The sequence below is a fragment of the Heliangelus exortis genome, chromosome 17 (genome assembly GCF_036169615.1).
Source record: "Heliangelus exortis chromosome 17, bHelExo1.hap1, whole genome shotgun sequence".
In the NCBI taxonomy this organism is placed as follows: Eukaryota; Metazoa; Chordata; class Aves; order Apodiformes; family Trochilidae; genus Heliangelus; species Heliangelus exortis.
Genome location: NC_092438.1, coordinates 6,162,873 through 6,189,217, shown reverse-complemented (window position 1 = coordinate 6,189,217; position 26,345 = coordinate 6,162,873). Strand labels below are relative to the sequence as shown.

The following is a 26,345-nucleotide window of genomic DNA, read 5'->3' as shown; positions in this document are numbered from 1 at the left end:
TGCTCTTCCGGGGCGGAGGGGGAAGGCGGAAGTGCCGCGGGGCCGGCGTTGGCGGAGGGCTCCGGGGTGCTCCCCGATGGTGTGTGGGGGCTACCGGCCCCAGGCGCCATCGCTTCAGCCTCGGGATGGCGGCGGCGGGAGGAGCCGGCCAGGAGAAACAGCTCGCTCCTATCCTGCTCAGTTTCTTCATCTACAACCCCAAGCTGGGCCCTAAGGAAGGAGAGGTACCGGCGGGCCGCGTCGCCAGGCGAGCAGCCTCCCGGCCAAGATCTGTCCCGGTCTCGGTTTCCGCAGGAGGCCCCGGGCCGGCTGTCTCCCTTCCCCCAGGCCTGGGCCACGGCGTGTATCCGCGGGGTTGCGGCTTTCGCCCCCCCGGGCTGTTCCTTCACAAAGGCGGCGGCAGAAGCGGAGCGGCGGCGGTCCCTGCCCGCCCGTTCCGCCTTCTCAGCACCTGGGGCTCGGGTGTCGGCAGTGGGGCCAGGGCCGAGGGCCCCCGGCATCAGGGGCTTCTGCTGCAGAGTGCAGAGGAACACGGGCTGAGGGCGTTTGCAACCGGAGAACGTAAAATTGTGTAGCTGGGAAGCTGGTCTGTTCGTGTCCATCCCTCACTGAGGCAGTAACTGCTCCTAAGAGGAATTTTAATAGAACATGGTAGAAAGCTTAGTGTTTAACAGGAAAATTCAAGTAACTGCTGGGATTTTCTTTCTGTTGTGGCCTTTAATAAGTAAATTCAGTAAGTTCTAGTCTCTTATTAGATATCATATTGTATGTTTGTAGGATAATCTTTAGTTTTAATAGGTCTTGAACATAGTTTGTACTTGAGTGCTTATTAGTGACCAGGGTGATGAGACTGAGGGCAGCCTCCACAAGATAAATTTCTGCCTAGAAAATAAAGGGATTAAAATTAAAAAATAAGCAGTCCATGAACTCAGCATTCTCTGATTCTGTTAAAATGCATTTGCTTTGATTTGTTTTCAAATTTTAGGAGGAAAAGAAGATTCTCTTCTATCATCCAAATGAAGTAGAAAAGAATGAAAAAATTAGAAATGTGGGGCTATGTGAAGCTATAGTACAATTCACAAGGTATGAAGTATAATTACAAGGCTCATTGTCTGAACAACCACTGCATTTTAAATTTCCCAGTATAACTTTTATTTTTGTTAGTCTGTATATCTGTGCCTACATGTTTTTCTTTCCAGGACCTTTAGTCCAACAAAACCTGCAAAATCCCTACATACACAGAAGAATAGACAATTTTTCCATGAACCTGAAGAAAACTTCTGGATGGTCATGGTACTTATGCACATGATATGCAGATTTCTAAAACATTGTATTGCAGTGTTCTCCATGCATTCTGCATTGTCTAATACCAGCCTGTTCTACTTTCTAGGTTGTCAGGAATCCCATAATAGAAAAACACAAAGATGGAAAGCCAGTCTATGAATATCAAGAAGAGGAATTACTGGTAATACTGAACTTTTGCCTTTTTTTAATGGATTATCTTGTATCATAAGAGTACCTCCAGAAATACATTAGTTTGATCATTCTTGAACTGCTGCCAAATTGATCTTATATATATATATATATCATCATCAATGGATAAAAGGACAAAGTACTTTCCAATTAACTTAAGAGAGCAAGACAGAGAATTATACAGGTAGCAGTTCAAGATCATTCAATGCATAAAAGCAAAATGTACAGCTCTGAGATTTTAAGCTTGGAATGGGCAAATATTTATTAGGATTTTTTAATAAAGTTAAATCTGTGTTTTTATTAGGTTTAAGTATACATATTACTGCTTTCCTAAGACTTCCAGTAATCTTTACTAATAATCTGGAAAAACAAACATCTCATAACTATCATGGGATTTCTTGTCCAAACTGCAGTGTCATTAGGTCAGTTTAATTGTATAATTAAGGGCATCTGGCTAAATGGGATAATATTTTTAAGGCTGGTGTTTGCTTGCACTGCCTCTTTTCATTAAGTGTGCAGTAGTTCTCTTCTTCTTTGTATTCTCAGAAAATGAGTGGTGTCACAGGTGCTCTGTTTTGCCAGACAAACAGTATAAGTCTTTTTTGCATTTAGGTCAAGATCATAACCCAGTAACAACTTGCCATGGAGTCCCATGTTCTTTAGTCTTTGACCTGGAGGAAAACCAGTCAATATAAGGTCATTTTCAGTGACCATTGGCCTTAAGAAAGGGCTCCATTTGTCACCGGTATCTTAATAAGGTGGTTTTGGTATTGAATGTCAAGAGGCAAAGGACTCTCTTTATCAAAATAGTACTTAATAAGTAGAAAGAAATTTCTAGATGCTGACTGAAAATGCTGTTTAGCTTCAAAGATTCATTTCTCTGGTTTGTGTGTTTGCTAGCTCTTTGAGAACATGTTACCTGCAGCTCAGCCAAAGTGTCAGAAATTCTGCCTCTGCATGTACTGATCTTCTGCTCTCTCTTCTGCAGGATAAGGTTTATAGCTCGGTCCTACAGCAGTGCTACAGCATGTACAAGGTAGAGTTAATTCTGGTGGTTCCTCTTCTGGGCAGAGGAAGCAATCCTCATGGTACCATTTGGATGTACAAGCTCATCATTGCTTTGACATTCTTGTCTCATTACTATGGTCTGCTCTCTTTCTGAAACTGTAATGCTGTTGATGGAAGAGAAAAATAAAGCTCTTGGCAGTTGCCTCTGCTGGTTCATTAGCTTATTGTTAAAATAAGAGCTCTAATTTCTCTGAGGTCCAGATTTCTTCTTTCTTGGGCAGTAACAGTATCAACATTTGATTTTGATGGTGTTAGATATTATCTGTTGGAGGAACAATACCAGATAAAAGCCATCAGTTGGCTTTTACAGAGCAAGAGCATAAGATACTTAAGTGACACGGATAAATCATTTCTGTACCACTAAAGAATTTAATTTCCTTTTTTGTCTAATTCTGCCTCTGCTGCCATAGATACCTGCAAATCTGAGTGGTTTTTATTTTTTTCAGAAAATACTGAGAAATAGGAACTGTAATGTAATCTAGCTGCATTCTTGACTAGGTTATAAAAAATTATTACCCAACTAACTGATTTCTTTTTTCTTTCAACTATTAGCTTTTCAATGGAACGTTCCTGAAAGCCATGGAAGATGGAGGTGTAAAAGTTCTAAAGGAGAGACTAGAGAAATTCTTCCATCGGGTAAGACGTTATTTTCCAGGCACACACAGTGTGATTCTGCATTGAAAATTAAATGCAAAAATATTCTCAGCAGTGTAACTATAAAACATGGGCAGCAGAAAACATGTAGTGGCAACATAGTAAGTCTACTTACTCATTTTTTCAAAGGCTTCCTGCATCCTACTATTGTGGTAGGCTCTGAAATGCAGCTGAACCATGAGCAGGATTATGGCTTAACATGTTTGTTCTTACTGTGTTTATTCTTTGGTAATTCTGCTGTAATGTTTGAACTGATTGGTGTCTGACAGTCTCTAGACCTATTTGTGTAACTGTTGTAGCATCATTCAGGATGGAAGGAAGCAAGAGATGTCATCTAGCTCAGCCTCCTACTCAAAGCAGGGTAACACTGAATTCAAACTCAGTTGCATAGAGATTTGGCTGCTTTGAGTCCTGAAAATATCCAGGGATGGAGATTCCAGAGCCTGCATGCAAAGTCCCAGACTACTGAGAATTCTGAGTTCCTACATGACAAGTTTCATCAAGCCAGCTTTAAACAATGGAGATGAAGTGTTTGCCCCCATTTTGCTCATTTGCACAGGTGGAAACAGAGGGCTGCTGTCAGCAGTTAATTCTCTTGTGGGAGAGATATAAATATTGATAAAACTGGTGATGATGATGGAGTGTAGACACTCCTTTATACTTGTGTTTAAAATTTTGTTCCCAATAGTTGTTTTTTTCAATAAAACAACGTTGTGACAGTATAAACAAAGTACAGTTCAGATTGATTTTAGGACAGCCTTTGCTGAGTGTTTTTTGCTTGTTTCATTGTAAAACTACCATGGACTGTAGATCACGGCAAAGAGGGAAGTAATGGGGTTCTACATTAAACATTGTTTTTCTTTGAACTTCCTACTTCTGTATAGCTAAGAAATCCAAGGAAAACTTGTTTCTCTTTTTGCTGGGGAATTAGAAATGCTTAAAGTTTGGTCATGCAAGTTGCTTTGATATAACCCTATTTGAACAAATCTGCTTCGTGTTGCTGGCAGGCTTGGACTGCACTGAAACCCTGAAAGGAAACGAAACTTAGATTATAAACTGTGGCAGAGTTCTGCCACTATTTATCTCTATTTTACTTCTTTTTTTCTGTAATGTGGAATGGCTGTAGAGGGAGCTATTGGATAACCCATCTTTTACAGAGCAGAGCACTTGATAATGCATTCGAAATCTCTTGGTAAAAGTTACAGTCTATCAAGAGAGAATAATAATCATCTTTTCCTTTGCACATTGAAAATTAATGGATTTATCTGCTAATATCTCTAAGGAGTTAGTTCTGGAATTAAATACTAGTAAGGCTGTGCTTTCATATCATCTCAAAGGATCTTGAGCTAGCCTTAAAAGCTGTTGTCACTATGATTAAATAGCATTAGTAGATGACACCTGGAATCAAATTCACACAGAATATATAGAATCTTAGAGTGGTTTGCATTGGAAGAGACCTTCAGACATCCTCTGCAATGAGGAGGGATATCTGCAACTACATCACGTTGCTCAGACTCCTGACCAACCTGATGTTGAATGTTTCCAGGGATGGAGCATCCTGTTCCAGTTTCATCACCTTCATAATAAAAAATGTACCTAGTCTGAATCTGACCTCTTAGTTTATAACTGTAACCTCTTGTCCTATGGCTCTAGGTCTAAAAAATCTGTCTCTATGTGAAGTTGTATGATAAGTAGAACTGGAAGGGGTTTTTGTGGGTTGTTAGTGTAGATTACTGGGGATTAGACTTAAATTTGTCATTTAAATCTATGCATTGGAAGTTTTCTGAATTCTAAAAGACAGCTGTCATTCTCTTAGTACTTGCAGACACTGCACTTACAGTCCTGTGATCTGCTGGATGTGTTTTGTGGAATCAGCTTCTTTCCACTGGATAAAATGACTTACTTGAAAATTCAGTCATTTATTAACAGGATGGAAGAAAGCCTGAACACAGTAAAGTACACTGCATTTCTCTATAACGACCAGCTGATCTGGTAGGTACTTCAATAATTCTTATGTGTCTTCAGTTCTTAATCCTATAAATAAATGCCATAATATCAAAGCTTCTGAATCAATGAAAGAATTGCATGAAAACAAGAAAACTGAAATGTAGGATGAGTAATGTGCAAGAAAGGCATAGGTTTTTTGCTTTAAAATTTCTAACCTGTACCAAATTATTACAGCCAAATTTGCCTTAGGAGCAGCTAGAACATTCAACAACTTGTCATTTTCATTGCACAGAGCTTCTGTGCATATGCACAACTTCTTCTGCAGGACCTTTTAGTAGAAAAGGATTAAATTAAAGGATTAATTAAAGGATTTTTTTTTTTTTTATGGTTCTAAACCAGGAGGTTGCAGTGCTTGTGAAGAGTTCTACTTAAAAATGGACCTAAGAATAGCAAAATAGCAAACTTGATCTTTGTTTGTTTAAATATTGTTTCTGTTTCTTTTCTGGTTACAGCTAATTTAGATGTGTTTTGTATTTAGCATATAAATAAGATTTAAGGAAAAATTATTCTGTGGTATCTGCTTTGCCTGAGTTTTGGTTAGAGGAAAACACATGATCTGAACTGCAGCACAAACATCACTTGTATTTCTTTTTCTCCCTTATGTTTAGGAGTGGACTGGAACAAGATGACATGAGAATTTTGTATAAATATCTCACGACATCTCTGTTTCCAAGGCACATGGAGCCTGAGGTATGGTAGTTGGCTTTTTTTGGGTTGTGAGAATTGGAGGTTGTCAGTTTTGGGTTTGGTTTTTTTTTTTTTTTGCTTGTCTTAGTTTATCTGGTACCACTAAGAGCTGAAATACCAAAAAGCAGTACCTCTCTACCTACCCTTCACCCCTTAATATATGTTCATGAGTGGTAATTTCTGTAAATGATTTGCTTTGATTTGATTTTTATAGACAGTCTACAAGTGTTACAGAAAATACCTCTAAGTTGTTTTTTCTTGTGTGTTCTTTTTTGCCACAGTTAGCAGGAAGAGATTCTCCAATACGTTCTGAAATGCCAGGAAATCTACAACACTATGGAAGGTAGCACTTGTTTACTATCTGCTTCTTCCCTCCAGGGCAAGATACAGAACTTGTATTTGAGTACATATCCCACACGGTTAATTTCAGATGCTCACGCAGCAGCTGATGCAATGTAAAACTTGACCTCTGGGGAAAAAAAAAAAAAAAAAAAGGAAAAGCTTTTATTAACATTTCTCCACAATTATTTTTTTTCTCCACTGTTCTTAATGCACTGCATTAAAAATTTCTGAAGTACTCTGGTCATTTCTTTTCAGTCAGGCACTTCAAACAAAGGTGTAGATTTCATCTAGGGATTTATCTATTACTTACTCAGCATCTCAGAGTAGGGAACTCTGTACTTAAGCTCCTGGGCAACATTATTTTGAATAATTGTGTGTTTGGACATCTTCAGTAATGGTAATTCTTCTTGCCTGACTTACTGTTATCTTTTGGGATCAAGGCACAGGCACACACTCCCTGTTACCTTGCCTCCCCTTCCCCCCAAGTTTTTTAATATAGTCACAACTTTAATGTGAAAAAGAGTTTTGTTGTTCTTTGATCTGTGCAGTTAATATTCTGGGTTTCTGATCCTGTTTCTGTAACTCCTTGGAGCATATATACAAATAATACTTCGAAAATAAGAGTGCTGAGGTAATGTATAAAGGGCTCTGCATCCATCTGGATAGATAAAACTCACTGTATTCAAATATATTAATACCTGCAAGTAATTGCTAGTTTCAAGAACTTCTTTTTAAATAGGAAAAACTGAAATATAAGAATTCATTGCATCTGACCTATCAAATTATTTTTCTAGGTTTCTTACTGGGCCTTTAAATCTTAATGATCCAGAAGCAAAATGCCGTTTCCCCAAAATATTTGTTAACACTGACGACACCTATGAAGAGCTTCATTTAATTGTTTATAAGGTACTACTTCTTTTCTGCAGCTATTCCACAGAATTAGGAATCTGTACACAGTGACAATGACAAAGATGTGAAGTATTTATGAATTGTATATAAAAATGCACTGACGTGACCAGGTTAAAACAGAGACAGAAAACTCTTTGATGTTTCCAGCACCAAGTTTTAAAGGCTAAATCCTCTTTTCTCCTCTCCTGTATCCTACTCAAAACAAAGTTGTTTTATTAAAACGAAATATCAGCCTTCAGTTACTTCAAGTAGTTTCATACCTGGCTTTATGTAGCATTAGTCAATAAAACAAAAAAAAATATTAAGAAAAAATTAAATGCATATTTCTAGCAGTTATATCCTTGCATAAAATGTATTTTTAGGAAATTCTAGCTTTTCTGTACAACTTAAAAACTGTTAACTGGGCTAAATTTACTATCCTGTGTTGTGCAGGATTGCTAAGAGACTGTCCTAACCAAGCGTTACTTTCAAACTATATTTAATTTAACTGGGTTACCTGTGTGTGACCTGAAGTATTGTCATTTATTTGAGGTAGTTGAGGTAACCTGTTTTAAATGTGTTTGTTTGTTTGTTTGTGGTTTTTTGGTTTTTTTTGTTTGGGTTTTTATTGTTTGTTTTTTGTTGTTGTTGTTTTTGTTTGGTTTTTTTTTCTTAAATTTTTTTGTTCCAGGCCATGAGTGCAGCCGTCTGCTTTATGATTGATGGTAAGTACCTATTAGCATCACTTACATAGCAAGGCATGCTAGTACATGCAACTTTTTTTACTCTTGAAAAATACATTATCTAGTTATTTAAGTCTCCATGAGAGGGATTTTATCAGTCTTCTAATTTTTGTTCCAGTGGTATAATTATCCCAATTTACATAATAAAAAAATAAATAGTGCTTGAGTTAGCCACACACTTCTAAATTGTCTGTAAGTTTTTAATGAAGAGAAATCTGTCCCTGGTCTCTTGCTGATATTTAAAGAAAACAACTACAGAAACTGTATCTTCAGCTGTGGGAAGAGAATCTCATCTCTTCCTTTTCTTTACCCACCACCCAGCTTCTATTCCGCCAACGCTGGAGTTTTGCCGTAAACTGGACAGCATTGTGGGGCCCCAGCTCACCGTGTTGGCATCTGACATATGTGAACAATACAACATCAACAAGAGGATATCAGGGTTGGTACCACTTTTCTGTTCCTGTTGCAGTTCCTCCCTCATTAGTTGGTTAAAAAGTGGGTTTAATGAACTGCTTAAATAATGGTAACATAGTCCAAATGTTGAAAGCATTGTGTTAACTGTGTATGTTAAAGGATGTTTATCTACTGTCTGCATCTTGAGCATTTATGAAGTGCCTGTTGTTGCGTATTTAGGTGTCTGTGTTGATATAGAGAAGTGTCAGTTCCTGCAAAATCTTAATTCCAGTTTATACTTTCTGACTTTTCCTACAGAAAAAAAAATCCCTAACATGTTCACAAATAGCCCTAGTGGCCTAGTAGAGCATTTGAGTTTAAGCAAAAAAAAATAATTAATAATATCACTGGCTTTGTGCCCACGTCCTTCTTTGTACAGATTTCTTTGGACTTCCTCTAACCAAAACCCTGTATTTTTCACATCTTAAGTGGACACCAACATCACTAGCCTTGAATGTGCCTTAGTCACAAGTACTTGTAGCATAGTAGGAGTGTAAATAACTTGTAACAGATACAAATCCAAAAGGAACATTGTTCTAGGTACTAGAACAACTTTTGTTTAACATTTTGAAAGGGGCATTTTAGTAAGTGGATTGCTTGGATGCAGTGCAAGTTTTACAGTTCAGTGCTTTTTTCCAGAATTATTCCTTCTTGAAGTTTTGCCATGTATAGTAGGTGAGGAACAATCTGGTTAATTTTTTCTGTTTTGTGGGACTAAGGTAACTACTTGAGGTGCAAAAACAAAACAAAAAAAAAAAAGAAAAGGCATGTTAATGCTTCTAAAAATGTACTGTACTTAGAACTATAGCTGACTTTACACAAAATTCTATTATGTTAAAGTCTGATTATTTTAAATTTATAGATTTGTTAGTTGGGAAATCAAGAACAGAATTGCATATGAAATCAAGAGAGGATTTAAACCACAGACAGGTGTGCGTGTGTGTGACTGAACTTACTCAGTGGTAGCATGCCAAATCAGCAAAACTGCAGGGCATAGAATAGGATGTGCTTGAAATAGTGCCCATCTACTAAATCATTAAAATTGTTGGGTTTTTTAAATGTCATCTGGGACTGCCTTGGGCAGCTTTAACTCTGTTAAAGTTTAATGCCATGCTGTCCTGAAAACGATACAGTTTCTTGACACTGATGCATTTGCGTGACAGGGAAAAAGGGTATCTAGTTGTTTGCTGAGGTGAGTGGTGTCATCACAGTATCTCCCTGATTCTAAATAATACATAGCCTGCAGTACCAGTTGCTAGAGCCAGTTTTTGCCAGTCTGAATTTGCTGTGACTTCTACCAAAACTACAGTTCTAAGTGACAGATTTTATATTAACTTAAAAAAAGAGGAAATGGAAGAAGATTGCTAAGATGGGAGTTCAAATATAGTCACAGGCCTATACAAATGATGGGGGGAAGACTTCTTTCTTTTGATTATGACAAGTAACAAAGATGTGAGTGGAAGATTACTTATGAATCAAAGACCCAGCAGCCATTCAAACTTAATTGGACTGATATAGGGGAACAATGAAACAAAGTGGGGACAGAACAAAAACAGCTCAATAGAAAAATGCAGACTACTACTAGGAAGTGGGACAAAGCCTTTAGACTCCCTGTGTCTGTTTACTAACAGTTTAAGCAGCATTTTAAAAAAAAAAAAAAGTTAATGCAATTTGATCATGCCATAAGCCTAGCCTTGGTCTCTTCAATCTGAAGATAATTTCAGGATGCCTGAGTAAGCTTTACACTGGCTAGTTACTTCTCTGTGAAGCCTGTGATTATAGAATGTGTCAGTATTCACAAGTCCTACTTTTTAAAAAAATCTTCCTAGGGCTGAGAAGGAGCCTCAGTTTAAGTTTATCTATTTCAATCACATGAACCTCGCAGAGAAAAGTACCATTCACATGAGGAAAACACCCAGTGTATCACTTGCATCTGTTCACCCTGATCTCATGAAGATTCTTGGTGACATCAACAGTGACTTCTCGAGGTAATACTTAATTATTAAATAATCTAACTTCAAATGAGTGAAAATTTCATGTCTTGTTCATGGCTGGCTATTGATAGCTCTGTGAGATAACTGGTGTAACACAGGTCAAACTTAGTATTTGGTGTTTGTTTAGAAGTGTTCTGTCTTAAACAAAGCTTCTCTTGCCCTTTTAAATAAATGATTTAAAGAAGAGCTGTGGCTCTTCTGATCTATTTGAAGCTTCAGAGCAGCCCTAATAAACTTGAAAAGAAGAAGACTACTGCTTTTGCACTTATGTCTGTCTAATCTTTGGAAAAGTGTTATAAAGGACAAAGAAACCTTCTTCTGCCTGTATTATACCCTCCTCTGGAGCAGCTAGCTGCTTATAGGGATTAGACAATAGATAAAATGCAACCCTTGCACTTCCTACAATACTGCTGATAGAGAAGACAACTGGTTTCTTGTCAGTGAATATTGTGCTTCAAGGTGAGATAGACCCTCTGCCATTATAAAAATTAATAAAAACCACACAGATGCTGACTGATTGTGATGTCTGTAACTAATGAGTAGATAGCAATCTACTCATACCTTCTTCACTTTCCAAAACTTATTATTTCAGAGTTGATGAAGATGAGGAAATTATTGTAAAGGCAATGAGTGATTACTGGGTAGTTGGGAAAAAGTCTGACCAGCGAGAACTGTATGTTATTTTGAATCAAAAAAATGCAAATCTGATTGAAGTTAATGGTAAGAATTGTTTTTTATTACCTTTAAATAGTTACTACTAAAATGTACGTCCCTAGAGAAGTAATAAAATCCATCTCACAAGAAACCTAGAGAGGGATTGATTTATGATAGACCAGGTAAGTTTGCATAAGGTTTTAGTCAGCCTTCTACCAGCTGTGAAAGAATAGCATAAATATTCAGCACATTCTTAATTATTAATCAGTCATTCTTCCTCCTTCAAATAATGGAGATGTCTGTAAGCTTAGTTTAGGAGTAATTACTGAAACATTTCAGGGGAGAGATGAACATATGTCTGAGTTAGGTTTTATTTGTCAAAGATCCATGGGTAGGCTACTTCATACAACATCTGTCCTGTCTCGTGTTCTCTTTTTGTCTTGTTTCTAATGCCGTTTTGAAACTTATTAACTACGAGTGCAACTTAACATTAAGATGCAATAAGATTTTAAATAGAGTAAGAGAAATGGAAATTTGAGTCTTACTTGCAGAAATTTTAGGGCTGTTTTAGGAGGAGGCAGTGTGCTTGCTTGGAGGATGGTAAAGAATTAATGTTTCCAAGACCAAAGCCTAGCAACCTAAATTTTAAAAGAAGGATTGAGTTGCATAACTTACACAATGATTTGTAATTGTCTTTCAAGATCAAACCTGCCATACAGAAACAGTAAATGAGTGTTTCTGTACCTGATAAACTCAGGAAGTACTGCTATTCCCCGAAGTGTTGTCTGCCACATCGCACAAAGCAGTTTTGCTGATCTGATATACTGTAACACACTATTCTATCTCTCCTCCCCTGAAGAGGGTTTACAGTATCATTCTTGTGTTGAAGCAAAGTCTTTTACTATTTCAGTATAAGTTTGACAAAATGAATGGCCCAGCAGCAACCTCAAACCATCATTTACAGTTTAGCCATTTAGAACATAAGTCATCTTTCAGACAGTGTGAAATGTCAGACTTGACTCCACCTTGTCTTACTGAAGACAGAATAAAATTAAGTGTATTTTTACACTAGAAACTCCCTAGGGTTGGGCTTTTTTCTGCAAAATATTACAATGAATTTTTTTTTTTTTTACAGAAGAAGTAAAGAAACTTTGTGCAACACAGTTTAATAATATTTTCTTCTTGGATTGATCTGCAAAGGGCTGATTTATTGAAGATACCAATGTCAGACAGTGAATATGAAAAGTTGTTAGTCATATTATTGACTGGAATAACGAAAATAGTAAAGCAATACTTGCTTTGTAAGAATCAAAATTTCTACTAAAATCTGTAAACTCTGATCATAAAATTTTTAGATTTTAAATATGTTTATGTGCAAACTAATTAAAAACAATCTGAGTTCATCTGTACCATTCCATTCTGATATCATTATGTGAATATTTTACTGGAAAATAAAACTAATTGTTACACTTTTAAGGGCATCTTTTTTGTTTTCCTGTGTTCATTTGCATCATGACACTTTCTGCTACTTTTCTACCCTATGACACTAGACCCAGCTAAAAAAGACTCCTGAACAAATAACTTTCTAGGTCAGCCTGTTCTTTACAGCTCCTGCTTCTGCCTAATTTACATTCTTTGTCAAATTCTTACATAATATTTTTAATGCAGTATTTCAGTCAAATAATGTTCCAAGCAGAAACCATTTCATTGGGACCTATGTCCCTATGTCAAGATGCCTGTTCTTGTCTCAACACTGAGGGAATTTTTAGGTTCAAGTAAAATACTGACTGCTGTTACAATTCTGTATAATTACACTCATGTCAATAACTAGATTCTCTTTCCCAAGACCTTGTGCATACAGTTCTATCAAACTTGCATTCTAGAGCTTACTGCTAGTAAGCAGTGTGGTTTCCTTTGTTTTGTTTTTCTCATTTAAACAATAGTTACTCACTTGAAGCTTCAGTAGTTCTCATCAGGTGATTTATTTCTTTTTTTTCTTTTTGCCAGCAGGCACCTTGGTAACTGGGAGTGCCTCTTCCTTCTGAGGAGGTACTAACAGTGTGACAGGCTTCTCTGCCTCCTTTACATCTGCACTCTTGGAGTCAAATGCTTTTTCTGCTGCAGTTGCTTCTTGCGTTTTTATCTCTTCTGTTTCTTGCATTTTTGGCTCTTCTTCTCTTCCAGCAATACGTCTGAAGTGAACAAAGTTTAAATTTAGTGTACTGCAAGGGGGAAGACAGATTTATACTGGCTAAGCAACTACAGCTTGTCACAGCATGAGCAGTTTTAACTGATGTATTGTGAAGAAGCAGAAAATCTGTCAAGTTACTGCTTATGGTGTGAAAACCAAAAATGTCTTAACCGCCTTTAAAAAGGGCAGGGGTCAAATGCCAAGAAATACCAGAGTTAAAGTTCTGTATTCTGAAAGCAGCCTGGACTTGTTACTCTCAGCAGTAATAGAAGTCACATGAGTTACATTCTGTATGTTGCTTATTACACTTGGATGAGCTTGCCTTCCCAGTTACAGGATGCTTTACTGTATAAGAGACACACTTCTCATTTTCAAGTATTTTGTTAGCAGCAGATAACAGTCTTTCAATACAAGATACAACACTCACTTTGCCAGCTCCTCATCCTTGATCTTTTGCAGCTCAGTTAATTCAGCATCCTGCATTTGCTTTTCTTTTATTTTTTCCCTCAGTACTGTTTCATGATGGTAGGCAGGAAATAGTTTAGTTGTAAAAAAGTTTTGCACCTGATGTATTTCCAGACTAAATTCCTTATCTTGTTCAGTATTGGCTCCTTCTGGTTCATCTGCAAAATTGAAGATAAACCCATTATTTAGCATGGCCCTTCCATTTCAAATGTGTTTTGGAGTACAGTATTTCAGACCTGACACTCTGCAGTGGAAAAGTTTGTGACTGTGAAAAAGGGGATGATGGTGTGAAAGGGGCAGCCCTTTAGTGGGTCTTCAGAGTCCCTGGGAACAACATCAAAAGAACATGACCTTTCCCCTTCAATCCTATGGGAAATGTCTTCTGCAGTGGTATCTGATGACAGTTCAGTATCCCACAGTCCTGTGCACTAGAGAATGGAGCAACAAACACAACTACCTGAAAGAAGAGTTGCATGTAAACATCCTATTGTTGTGACTGTCAAAAAACAGGCCAGAATCTGTGGTTTTCTAACAAAAAATGTTTTTCAGCTCTGTAACTTTTCAGTCATCAGATTTCAATGAAATAAGTGATGACTACACAAAAACCCTGCCTGCATTCTTGGATTTGGCTTATCTGTAAAAAACATTTAACTATCGGAAAAAACAGCCTAGATGATATCTGCTAGTCAGCCAGAAGGATAATATAATATTATAAAAAATAACAGCCTCACCATATAAAAATGCTCTTGTTGATTTCTATTCTGCATGAATGCTGGCCTGTCATAAGAGAGCTTACCTTGGCTATTGTGGGGTTATGGCACACCCCTGATAACAATTCTTAAGTAAAAGAAGCTAGGTGTAGTAATACCCTTTATTTGTCCAAGAGATTAAAAAAAAAATGGGCAGGGTTGCAGACTGAGCTTCTCATAAGAGTGAATACAAATTACTTAAAGATGCCCTACAAATAAAATGTGGCATTTAAAATTTTGGATATTCAAATCAGTACTTAAAACTTTTCCTATAACTACTGTTTCATGTGCTTTTTTAAAAAGTTGCAAAAAAAAAAAATTAAAAAATCTTCATCCAGAATTAGTGTTCATTTACTGCCCTCTTGTGACAAGCTGAAATCTGCATATGCAATTAAAATTTTGCAATTCAAGATTCACGAGGGATTTCGTTGTGTTAGTCTTGAAATGTGACCTGTGGCTGAAATACTTATGAGAATTTTGTTCTGATGAGAGAAGTCTGTTTATCATGGAGGCACAGGCAAGAGTTCAATCTTGTTTTCATGCCCAAATGAGTGGGACAGAATAGAAAGGATTTATTTTCAAGAGGCCGTTATTTTTTATGAAAATGTGATAGCTTTTTATCAAAAAGCACAGAAAAGTTCAGAGATTCAAACTTGTCCAGCTACCTGTGTATAACAGATGTGGAAAGCTACACATAAACCTTGTCAAAACTGCCCAACTAAATGTAGTTCTGCTTGCAATACATCCCAGCATTTCAATGATCAGATGTTTTAATAATCTTTGAAGTTGCAGAAAGAGTGAATCTCCTCTAGCACCACTGTTTACAGAGGCTTATGGTAATCACAGTACTTACCCTGTAGAGCTTCTTGAAGAGGATGAGGATGCCCTTTGTCTTCACAAGGTTTCAATGTCTAACAAGAAGTTTTAAATTCTGTTAATAAATGCCTGGACTTGTGTTCAAATTAAAAAGTGAAATCACGTGTCTATTTCACTGATGGAGGTATTTCCAAAGAATTCTGCCTACTAAATGCATTCTGCAATTATTAAATTGAAAAGATGCAACTTTCAAGTATTGGGGAATCAGTCATAACACTTTACCAACCAGGGAAGTAGGATTATTTTATTTCAGAGCCAGGAAAACACAGAAGTAGAGAGAATGAAAGGGCTCAGAATGAAAAGCCCTCAGTTCTATCATGTTGATCTGCATACTGTTATTCATATGCTCCTAAGGAAACAATAATCAATTAGTTCTACTGACTAAAGGAATACACTCCAGTAATTATATGGAGAGAAAATGAGAGCAACATTCAAGAGTATATCTGAGAAGGATAATTTGAAATCTTTCCAACTGTCATCCCAAGCATCTTCTCCAGCCTGATGATGCCACTCTTTTTCAGACAAATGACAGTTTAAGTCTCACAAAAATTCAGGCCACACAAATTCTGTTTTCTAAATGTTAACACATTTTCTAAAAATCAGGAAGTTACCAGATTCTCTGATTTACACAACTCCCATATAAAACAGTAATTCTTACATTATCTGGAAATCACAGGGATGAAGCCATCCATTTTGTTCTTGGAATATTAAGAATTTCATCATAGTCATACATTGAGTAAAGAATCACAAAAGGTGAAAAGTTCACTGGAAGAATTCTGAAAAGTGTTTTTAGAACTATTATTACAGTTACCTTCCTCAATGTTTTAAATCTCTCTGCCTGCTTCTTCAAGGGTGGGAGCAAATGCTTTGTTGGCAATGGAAGTGCAGAGCTTCCAGGCTCATACATGGATCCAGGCATGGGAACACATTCTATCCAATATTAGATGAAACTCCAGTCCCTTTCAAAACTTAAAACTACCTTATCTAACTCTGTCACCTAGGAATTTCAAACCCTCTGCTCCATCTTTCAGAGTAGGCTTTTTACATACCTCATGTTTCTTTTCTTCATCTTGTGATACAACATTTTCCCTTGAAGACACCTGTGAATGAGTGTGAAGCTCATCTGCCTCGGAAATGTCATCATTTCTGTCTGTACCAATTACACCGTTGCTGTAAGCCAACTAATAAAAAGCAAACACAAGAAGCATGTTACATTCAATAAATTCTGAGTTCAGATTTTCTTTTAGTCTTGGAAAATGTGACTACTACTACTAACTGGACCATTTTACTGTGAATTAATGCTTGCAGTGATGCAAGGGAATGAGTTCCACAGGATGGGAATAACTGACTAGAGAATGTGAAGTGGTGGTGTCCAGTGGCACTGCTGTCTTACAGAGACTCTGAAATTGGATGTTTGTGAATGTTTGTGAATTCTTTGAATTAATAAAGATATTTTCATCTTGTGCATAATTCCATATAGTAAAAAGTCTAGTCTAAATCATACCTTCATCTACCCTGTGCATCTAAATTACACCAGTGTCACAGGCAGCATCTTACAATCTTCAAAATCTTTATTCAATAGTTTATCAAATGCAGAGCACAGCTTAATGGCTGAGAAACTGCAAGTCTTGCTACATAAAATTGCAATGCCATTTTTACAGGGCAACAGCAGACATTAACCTTAAAGCAGGAGAGGTATTTTTCACCAGTCAATGAACTTGTCAATTCCCCTTCAAACACCAGAAGACTTGCAAGTACTTTTTGTGTATTTATAGTATCAGAAAAGCTGTGAAAGTATATTAGAATTGTCTATACTGATATTACAATCTAAGGTAGCAGCAAACAGAAAAAGCAGAAGGATCCCATCAAATGTGTCTTTATGCAAAGAGAGAAAATTGTTTTCTATGTTCAAAAAACATAAAACATTTGCAGGACCCAATGTTGCCCTCCAAGTGGACATAAAATAATATACATATTTTTGGTGACCATATAAAAGAAGTCTGCGTCAATTTACCTGGGACAGAGATGCATTTATAGTTTCCTCAGAGAGACCCTCATTTCTCAAGCTGTTTCTTCTCTGATTATCACCATCTACTTCCTTCTTAATCACATCACTGGTAACATTCACCAATGCACAATCAAGAAGAGCTTCAACAAACTCAAGAAAAACCAACTAGAGTAAAACAAACACAGTGATCGATTAATTAATTTTTGAACAAAAAAATTTATTAACAGGCACGTGTAGGTGAGCAAAGAACTCAAAAGTGATTGATTGTGAAGCCTCACTGGCCTCATTTATCTACTCAAATATCCCTCCTTCTGAAGAAGAGTTGAAAACAGCCAAAGCTCAAAAACCTCAGGAGATGATATAATAAAGGAGGAGCTAAACTAAAATACATGAGCTAAACGAAAAGATGAAGGCAGGACAAAGGAAGACAAAAACAGAGACCCATGTTTGTACTCATTACTGTTTTGGAATAAATTAATCCATTCTCCTCCTGTTCTACAAGACAGGGCAGTATTCAGAACATTTTTTAGAACATTTTAATCATTCCTATAGCAATGAACTACCAGATTTTTTTTCCATACATACCTCCTGCTCCAGGTTGGCAGGAGAGCTATCATGTAGCGAGGGACCATCTTTGACAAGTACTTCCACAACTCTTAAAGCAGTTAATTGTTTGCTGAGAAGTTTAAAATCCTGGGTTAGAGTAAATGTTATATGTTAATAGCACTAAGGACATTCCCATACAGAGCTAATCTAATTTAACTCCCTTTAAAGCTTGTATCAAAATTTCAATTTCAAAATATCAATAATGGTTTCAAATGATACTTCCACATAGGTAATTAATGACAGATTGAAATTCTGGCCCTACTGAAGTCAATGGAAATTCTTCCTAAACTGAAAAAACAGTGCTAAGAAAGAACTTGTGAAATTGCATAAATAAAAATATGAAAAATTACAAATTTACCACCTGGTATTTTTATTTATTAAAAAAAAAATTCTCAACTGTGCAGAAGCCACAGGGAATATTTGAAAATGCTTACAAAAACAGAAGAAATAAATTTCATCTAATCACACAAAGTAGTAATAACAATAATAGTAATAATAATAAATAAATAAATAAATAAATAAATTATTACATTCAACATCCAAAGGAAATGCCTCATTTTCATTGTAGGTTCAAATGGAGGTTTGGTACTTGGTCTCCGAAAAGCTCTGTATATTTCCCAGCATTTGTCAATGTAGCTCATGACAAGAACTGTACATTGTTTTTCAGAAAATAAGACACCTTTAAAAATTGTTGTGAAAAAAAAAAAAAAAGTTATGATAAAACTGTCGATGGTACTACCTAATGAATTCTGAACTGCACAGAAAAAAATACCATTACTTACCTTTGATATGACAGGCAGCAGGAATAACATTTTTGGCCATCATTTCTAAGAAACACTTTTGCAGAAAAGGTCCTTTTTCTCTACAGTTGAAACAAAAATACTCTTGTCTGGGAAATCTCAAACCACTTACACTGAAATAAATTTCACTAAAAGATGAAACTTACTTGTGCTCTTCATGATAGATAAGAAATGCCAGTCGAACAAGGTAAGATAAAAATGTTCTGAACAGTAAAGTCTCATGTGGACAATGTATCTCCTCAGGTGGTATTTTATCACCTAAAAATTTGACAAAATATATCTATGTACATTAAAATGCTTATGGGCATACTGACTTGTCATCCTTTCTTACCCTCTCTATCTCAGCCTATCACAGTGTACCAGCAGTCCTGGAAGAATCATACCAGACACTGCATTCAAACAAGCAACTCAGTGACTGTCCACCTAGAAATGAATCTTATGAAATTCCCTCCCTCTAGAAATGCATCCACTCAGCAGATAGGAATGAGAGCAGGAAAGAAGCTGAAGTTAGACCCTTCAGACACTGGGGATGCTGTGGTGTATCCCACTGCAGATCTAAATGGAACTGATAACGATTAGCTGGCTCTGTGGAAATAAAAACCACACCACATGTGAACAAAAGCTAACAGCAGTGGGGAAAAATGCTTATTCAGTTTCTCAGACCTCTTAAACCCACACATAATAGTAACAGCAAGACCATGTGAATCCAATTTTCAACAGCTAGCTCTTTAGAACAATTCTGAAGTGGTTTTTTAATTTTGCATTTTCTCACCCAAGCACCTGAAGTATCTGGAGAAGTATTAAGTTGACCCACCATGAACTCACAGAGCCACTTAACAGAGCTCAGCTATCAGTAGGATCTTGCCACTCCAATTCTCCACAGCTCACTATTAAAATACCTCAATTCTAGACCTCAAGACACAGAAATACAAACCGCTCAACATCCGATCCATTTCAGCAAGAGTTATGTTAGCATGGTGAAACTGGCAGTCCTTTAGAAACCTCCAAAACTGGAACTTAGTCATTAGGAAGGTGTTGTCAAGAGAATGATCACAGCCTAAGCTGCTGTAGAAGGTGTAAATTCTTCTCAGTTCCGTAATATACCTCAACACAGCAAATTCCACCTAAATAAAGCAGGATGTCTTTTCAGTACCATGTCACAGCAAGCAGGGATAAACTTGTATTGACCTTGTAACTGCACATGTAATACTTCTAATCTTGTTACTTTGAAAAGCATATCCCTAGTTAAGTGCTTGTAAAAGCACTACTCAAATGTTGTTATAATAGGTGTTTTTTGGTAACCATTTAAATAAATTAGTCTCTCAGCAGATAGACCTCACAGTAGCTAAACATAGTTGCTCAATGTCCTTGAAGGTATGGCAAAATATTTTTATTGTCTTACAGCAGAAATTCAGGAAGAGGCAATACTGTTCATTATTTTGCTATTCTGTTTCCATGGCATTCAGGTTTTTGGTAATTCATTAATAGAAGGAGCTAATTTAATACAAATAAAGCAGTCAAAGTAATATGAAACACACTGCAGTGGAAAACTGAGAATAACAAAGCACAGATTCTTACCTGTTTTAGTTCTTCATGTCTCTCTTCACTTGGCAACTGGTCAAGCAGTGAAGATATATCCAACTTAATATTTGATCCCAGAACAGAAGTATTTTCTGAGCTATTAATGTTTGTGATGTTTTCTACCATGCAAATAAAATAAATCAGAACACTTGAAAATGAATTTTTTATATATATCTATACATATGTGCAAACACACACAGAGGAAAAATAAAACATACATTATTCCTTCTCATTTTACTGACTTCAGAGTAGACTTTATAATGAGATTTCATACTCAACATCATAGCAACTCAAAGAGTAACTTCCTCAAATCCAACCCCTAGCCAAGTGTAAGCTATGAAACTCTCAGACAACAGTGTTCCAAAAGCATTACAAGATATAATGTCATACAAGATGTATGACAAAGTGTCATACACAGGAAGCAAGAAGAATGGGAGGAAAAGTCATTAAGGTAACTTCCATCTTTTTCAAAGTTCTTGGAAGAAATATGTCAGTCTCTTAAGTAAGTACATAGAGCTTCATGTTCTACTAAAAATGAACAACAAAATGTAAATTGAGTTAATCTGTTTTCTTAAGATGCTCACCAGTACCAAGATGACTTCCTGTGCAAATGGCAGACAGCTCTTGTGCACTCATTGCCTCCATTTGAAAAGCAGGATACTCTACCATACGATCATCTACAAACTCTCCTTCATAAACTTGACCATTCTTGAAGACAAATTTGCCCTATAGAAAGATCATTTTCATTAATTTCAATATAAACCAAAGATCAAAAAAAGTAACACTAACTATCTCAGTCAAATTTCCTTTTAAGAATCTTGGCAAAAATGCAATATATGAGGCGAAACAGAGCAAAATATTTTTTCCAACTCTATTTTATAAAGTACTTTGTCATCTGTTAACTAAAGTACATTGCTGGGCTGAGGCAATGTATCCGTTTGATTTTTAAATATATTTTGAGGAAAAAAACATTTACCCATCTCCCATACAGAAAGACTTGTTTGCAGTCCTTAGTTTTATGTGTGGCAAACTGCTCACTGTTATTTTTAGAACAGTTTGTTAGTGTGAGAACATCTCTGTGCAAGGACAGCTTGAAATTTATGAGTTCGTAGTATAAGAGTGAAAGTACTGACCAATCAATACAAACATCAAGATACAGTTATTGCACTAGAAATCTCCACAGTAAAACATTTAGACCCACAACATGCATCTAACCACAGAGTCAAAGCTATGGCCCAGCAAGGTCCTTTCAAGGACTTCTACTGCTTTCAGTGGACTCTGCCCTTTATGTTGAGATTGCATCGCACAATGCAAACTGAATGTTGTTTTCCATACAGAAATGTAGAGATCCACTATATAAAGGAGCACAGTCTCCTCTGGTCTTGTGTGTAGTTTTGTCTTACTACTTGTCAGTTCTCACCTTGCCATGCTTCTTATTACAAACCCATTCACCATCATACACTGCTCCACTGGCATAGATGAACTTCCCATGTCCATGTCGCTCCCCATTTACAAAATCACCTATGTACTCATTCCTCAAAGGATACTGAGACCCAGGTGTTCTCTTCAAAAACCATATGTGGGTGCCATAGCCATGCTGAAAGAAAATTTGTGTGTGTTTTTTTTTTTTAAAAAAAAAAACATCTCAAGAAGAGCTATTATTGCTACAGTTCCAGACTTTTCAAAAGGAGAACCACCTGGGCATCTTTAAGAGCCACTGCTGGCAAATCTCTCTAGTAAGAGTTAGCAGCTGACAGCTGCAATTCAATCCATCCATAGAACTGTATCTCAAGCTAAGTACAGTCACAGACATCTAATTTTTAAAACATTTTTTGTGAAAAAAGTTTGTATTTTCTATTAGATGATTAAATTATTATTTTCTAAGACTAAGTGAAAAACCTTTTTAACAATTTAAATAATGCTAACATGAGAATCAGCTTCAAATAAACAGCTTTATTTCCACTATCTCAATTGGCAAAAAAAATCATATGAAGTTCCTTTGACATTGCACAAAACTCCCTATCTAGTTTTACTACAGTAATGGACAGACACTGAACTAAAGAGGTTGCTGGGGAAAAAATTAATACCTGTACACCATACAGCCACTGTCCTATATATTCTTGATTAGCTGTCAACCACCTCATTCTTCCCTTTCCATGACGTACATTTTTCTCCCACTGACCTTCATAGATATTTCCAGACTTATAGCTGCAAAAAACCAGTAAAAGTGAATGGCTCATTCATAGTAAATTATACGTGGATTTTATGAAAGCAAGGCTTATTCAAAACTTCATTGCTAGTAAATTTAGTATTTATTAATGCTAAATAGAAGGATTAATTTGAAAGCTGGCTCACTGTGACATGGATCACATGACCATTTTTGATTATACCCACTGTTTACCTCCTATTTTTAACTTACAAATCACTATGAAAATATTAACCAATCCTTTTTTCCCAATGAGTCTTCACCATAGCTAATCAATACATTATTTTATATATAATCCCACACATTAGTAATGTATTTATGAAAGCAGCTCCATCTGTTCAAACCAAATGAGTTTTAAATACTGATCTGTGGTTTACTAAAACTGATTCTGATTTTTGGTTTTAGACATTCTTTTGTGGAAATGATCAGTGGAAATATACTAAATAAAAATGCAAGCTAAGAGAAGGTCTATTCTATTTTTATAAAGCACTTTGTACAATTACCTATTCCACTGCAGAAAATACACACTACTATGAAACAGTAGCATTTTAAACAGGAGAAACTGTATGATAATACACATAAAATAAAAAAATTAAGAACAATCATTATGAGGTTTACCATCTCATTCCCCATCCTTCTCTGATGTTATTTACCCAGTCACCTGAATACCAACAGGTATGTTCCTGGTCATAATAAATGGTACCCTGAAACAAACAGCATAGTGAATACCTAAAGGATCACCTAAATTAACAAAAGACAGACTCATGTAATCACATTCTTCCTCTCAGTCACTTTGAGACAATGTACTGAAACCAACTGAAGTGATAATATTAAAATAAAATTAAATAAAAAAGCAACCTTTCCTGATTAATATCAGTTAAGAACTTTAACAAAGGCAAATTATTACAAAAAGGCTCATATTACATCAAAGTCTACCATGTTTTTCAAACCTATTGGAAATACTTTCAAATACCTAACTCTGGCAACTTAATCACAGCAGTCATTTAGGTAGATCAGTGTTCTGACTCATTCAGAATTCAATTTCCAACAGTATGCCTACTGTGTTAATTGTTCTGATAGCTTCCTCCCATAGTAAACTGGACAGACCATTGCACTGGTGACCATCCACAGACTTTGGGGAAGATCCTCAAGGAAAAGAAATCTCTACACAGCATGAGAACACACAACAGCAAAAAACATTTTTGCAAAAGCTTTCCACAAGAGTTCTTTGCTCTTATAGAAGGCACCCAAGACCATGCTCTCACTTGGGAGTCCTTACTTACTTTTCCATGTCTTTTGCCTTTACACCAAGAACCAATGTAAGAAACGGGATGAGTACCACTCTTGAAAAATCCAAATCCATGCCTAATGCCATTCTGGATTGATCCTTCATAAGTGCTTCCATCATTCCATGTATAAGAGCCATTAAACATCTGCACATTCTTAACAAACATTCCCTAAAAGATTTAAATTACAACATTTAAGAAACTAAGACTCATTGTTCCCCAACTATGTTGGTGAAGTCAGGCTTGTGACTCAAATCACCACCATAGTTCTGCAGTTCCACCACCACTGTACCAATTACTGAAATTTATCTATTTTCCTCAAATTTCCCTATCTAATTGACTGAAATTGTTTGGTTATAAGTTGAACTGCACTTTACCTCGTACTTCACTCCATCAGCCCACGTGTAAGTCCCTTGTCCATGCATAAGCCCTTCAGAAAACATGCCCTTCAAAATGAAAACAGTGTTGTTTGCAAATGTGTTCTAACCACAACTGATGCCTATAGTAACTGTAAGATTTCAAAATAATGATGTGTTAATCCCCCTCCAACTACTAGTGTCAAATGAAGTTTTAATGCCAGGAACAAAAAGATCTTTCTCTGCTCTTTCACACATTCTCTGTGCTCAACCTTCACCATCATTAAATGAAATAACCTGTCTGTTCTAGAGAAAAAATTTGACACACTTTTTTCCTTCCACTTAAATGTATACACTCACCTTGTATGTATTTCCCCCCTCAAGATATGCAAATCCTTCACCCTCATACAATCCATGAACTTTTTCACCTTCATAGCTACAAGGAAAACAAACTCAAGATGAAGATTTCAAGTCACTGACAGCAGACCTAAGTCATAGCAGATACAATAAGTGACCTTTGATTTACCATTGTCTACACTCAGGTCAGTCATTGCATCTTGTGTAGAAACACAAGCTACAAGATTTCCAATTTCAGGCACCTTCCTTGTTATATTTCACATAATTGTTGTCTTGTCTCTGACCATATTTCAGTTAAGAAAACAAAGCACACTGGTAGCACTTAGTAGCTTACAAACAGGCAATGTGGGCCATGCTGAACCAAGAATCAAATTCATGTTTGTAGTATATCAGACATACTTCAGTGAGATTTTTTTTACTTCACTGATGTGTTTGCAACAAGCATACCTTACTACAATAACTTCAGCAAGACCAGGCTCCTCGGGGTATTGAGGAACACCTTGGACTGGAGATTCCTCTGCCCCCTCTGGTTCTTTATTCACTATCTCTGGATTTTCCTGTGTTTCTTCTACTTCATTCACATCTGTCAGTTTTGATGAATTGCTCTCAGCTGTATCTTGTGCAGGAATAGGAGAACGTGGAGGAACAGGAGAACGTGCAGGTTTTTCTGCCTTCTTGCCATCTTTCCTCTTATCCTTTGGCATAACTAATGTATTGTCTCAATTTCTATTTTCCTTCTGAACATTTACTGTGCTATGAAAAGACGGTTTTGTCCCTACAATTTATATCATTAAAAAAAAAAAAAAAATCAACAAAGCAGCTAAATATATAAAAAATTATCTTTTCTTAAGTGTTACATATACATCTATTTTATTTTTGTAATGACAGTCCCTCAAGGCAGTGGTTATAGCTTGTGGTAGACACACGTCTGGGTTAACAGAAAGGATGCTTCTGAATTACCTTTAACAAGTCCATCAAAACCACTATGGCAGAAGTGTTGTCAACACATTTAGTTGTTACAGAGGTTTCCCTCTTAATTATATCTAGACATCTAAAAATCTAATAGAGCAGAGCACTTGAAAGCCACCTCTCAAGGCTGTGAGTCTGGTGAGTTTCTTGAAAGTTACAGCTGCATCAGCACCATCGATTTAACCTGCTTCCAGCTACAAGCTGCAGGCTGAACCACAACATTGAATCACCTCTGCAGCTTACGTATGTTGCAGTTAAAAGCTGGTTGAAGGTTACAGAACTGCTCGGACAGCTGTAATCACAATTCCCACTCCTTTCACCACCACTGCTTTGTCACACACACTGCAAGAATCAAAGGCGCGGGCTGCAGTGGGGGCTGACAGGAGCAGCCTCCAGACACCGCCATGTTCTCACCGCCTCGTTCCACTCGGGCAATTACAGCACCGCATCAACTGCGTGACGGACCCGAGGGCTGGTACGGTCAGTTCGTAGCTGGAAGCCCTTCTCGCCCGTAGGGATGGGTCACCGGGCCCCGCAGCCCTCACCGCCGCCTCACAACGCCCGCACCACCACCGCACTGCGGCTATGGCGGCCGTCACCACACCAACGGCCGGCAGCACCGACCCGCCCCACAGGGACCCGCCCACAGCACCGACCCGCCCCAGACAGGGTCCGGCCTAAAGGCGGGCGAAGCACAGGCCCCCGGGGGGGGGGGGGGGGGGGGGGGGCAAACCGCAGCAGCGGAGACGAGGCCTCGAGCCGTTCCGCCGTTGCGTGGTTGCCGTTAAATGAGGGAAATAATCCCGCATTACGCCGGAGCTGCGGGAAACCGCCTCGTCCGAATTCATTTTAATGCAGAGTAATAATCGTGTATTGGAAACACCGGCGAGCACGTTGCACGTGTTCCCCACAGCACACAATGAATTCCCGGA

The 26,345-nt window shown here is 37.2% G+C and overlaps 2 protein-coding genes across 3 annotated transcripts; one reads left to right on the top strand and one right to left on the bottom strand.

The window, feature by feature from the left end:
* On the top strand, window positions 1-12,439 carry CCZ1 (CCZ1 homolog, vacuolar protein trafficking and biogenesis associated). Its single transcript, XM_071760451.1, has 15 exons — window positions 1-224; window positions 986-1,083; window positions 1,200-1,293; window positions 1,391-1,465; window positions 2,462-2,509; window positions 3,094-3,177; window positions 5,012-5,187; window positions 5,811-5,892; window positions 6,171-6,232; window positions 7,026-7,137; window positions 7,811-7,844; window positions 8,184-8,301; window positions 10,145-10,303; window positions 10,902-11,029; window positions 12,099-12,439. The coding sequence occupies exons 1-15, from the start codon at window positions 126-128 to the stop codon at window positions 12,152-12,154; spliced, it is 1,425 nt and encodes a 474-aa protein (XP_071616552.1). The 5' UTR covers window positions 1-125; the 3' UTR covers window positions 12,155-12,439.
* On the bottom strand, window positions 6,227-25,923 carry RSPH10B (radial spoke head 10 homolog B). 2 transcript variants are annotated; one of them, XM_071760447.1, is made up of 21 exons: window positions 25,879-25,922; window positions 24,892-25,219; window positions 24,448-24,523; window positions 24,109-24,177; window positions 23,729-23,902; window positions 23,064-23,149; window positions 22,327-22,447; window positions 21,660-21,836; window positions 20,824-20,965; window positions 20,237-20,358; window positions 19,593-19,782; window positions 18,805-18,916; window positions 18,641-18,720; window positions 18,389-18,537; window positions 17,838-17,945; window positions 17,259-17,417; window positions 16,294-16,425; window positions 15,222-15,279; window positions 13,582-13,777; window positions 12,915-13,155; window positions 6,227-6,358 (listed from the first exon to the last, which is right to left on the bottom strand). In XM_071760447.1, the coding sequence occupies exons 2-20, from the start codon at window positions 25,146-25,148 to the stop codon at window positions 12,945-12,947; spliced, it is 2,619 nt and encodes an 872-aa protein (XP_071616548.1). In that variant the 5' UTR covers window positions 25,149-25,219; window positions 25,879-25,922; the 3' UTR covers window positions 6,227-6,358; window positions 12,915-12,944. The 2 variants fall into 2 exon arrangements, with proteins under 2 accessions (XP_071616548.1, XP_071616549.1); XM_071760448.1 differs by lacking the exon at window positions 23,729-23,902 and having other exon boundaries at window positions 25,879-25,923.
* Between the last annotated feature and the right edge of the window lie 422 nt (window positions 25,924-26,345).

Bases quoted from the DNA above. Each gene is read 5' to 3' on its own strand.
- CCZ1 (XM_071760451.1), top strand. From the start codon at position 126: ATGGCGGCGGCGGGAGGAGCCGGCCAGGAGAAACAGCTCGCTCCTATC. The intron at 2,510-3,093 runs GTAGAGTTAATT...TTCAACTATTAG, and splicing joins AGTGCTACAGCATGTACAAG to CTTTTCAATGGAACGTTCCT. The intron at 7,845-8,183 runs GTAAGTACCTAT...CCCACCACCCAG, and splicing joins CGTCTGCTTTATGATTGATG to CTTCTATTCCGCCAACGCTG.
- RSPH10B (XM_071760447.1), bottom strand. From the start codon at position 25,148: ATGCCAAAGGATAAGAGGAAAGATGGCAAGAAGGCAGAAAAACCTGCA. The intron at 20,359-20,823 runs GTGAGCATCTTA...TTTGCATGGTAG, and splicing joins AGGAAGTCATCTTGGTACTG to AAAACATCACAAACATTAAT. The intron at 13,778-15,221 runs GTAAGTACTGTG...TCAATTTTGCAG, and splicing joins TCTTCAAGAAGCTCTACAGG to ATGAACCAGAAGGAGCCAAT.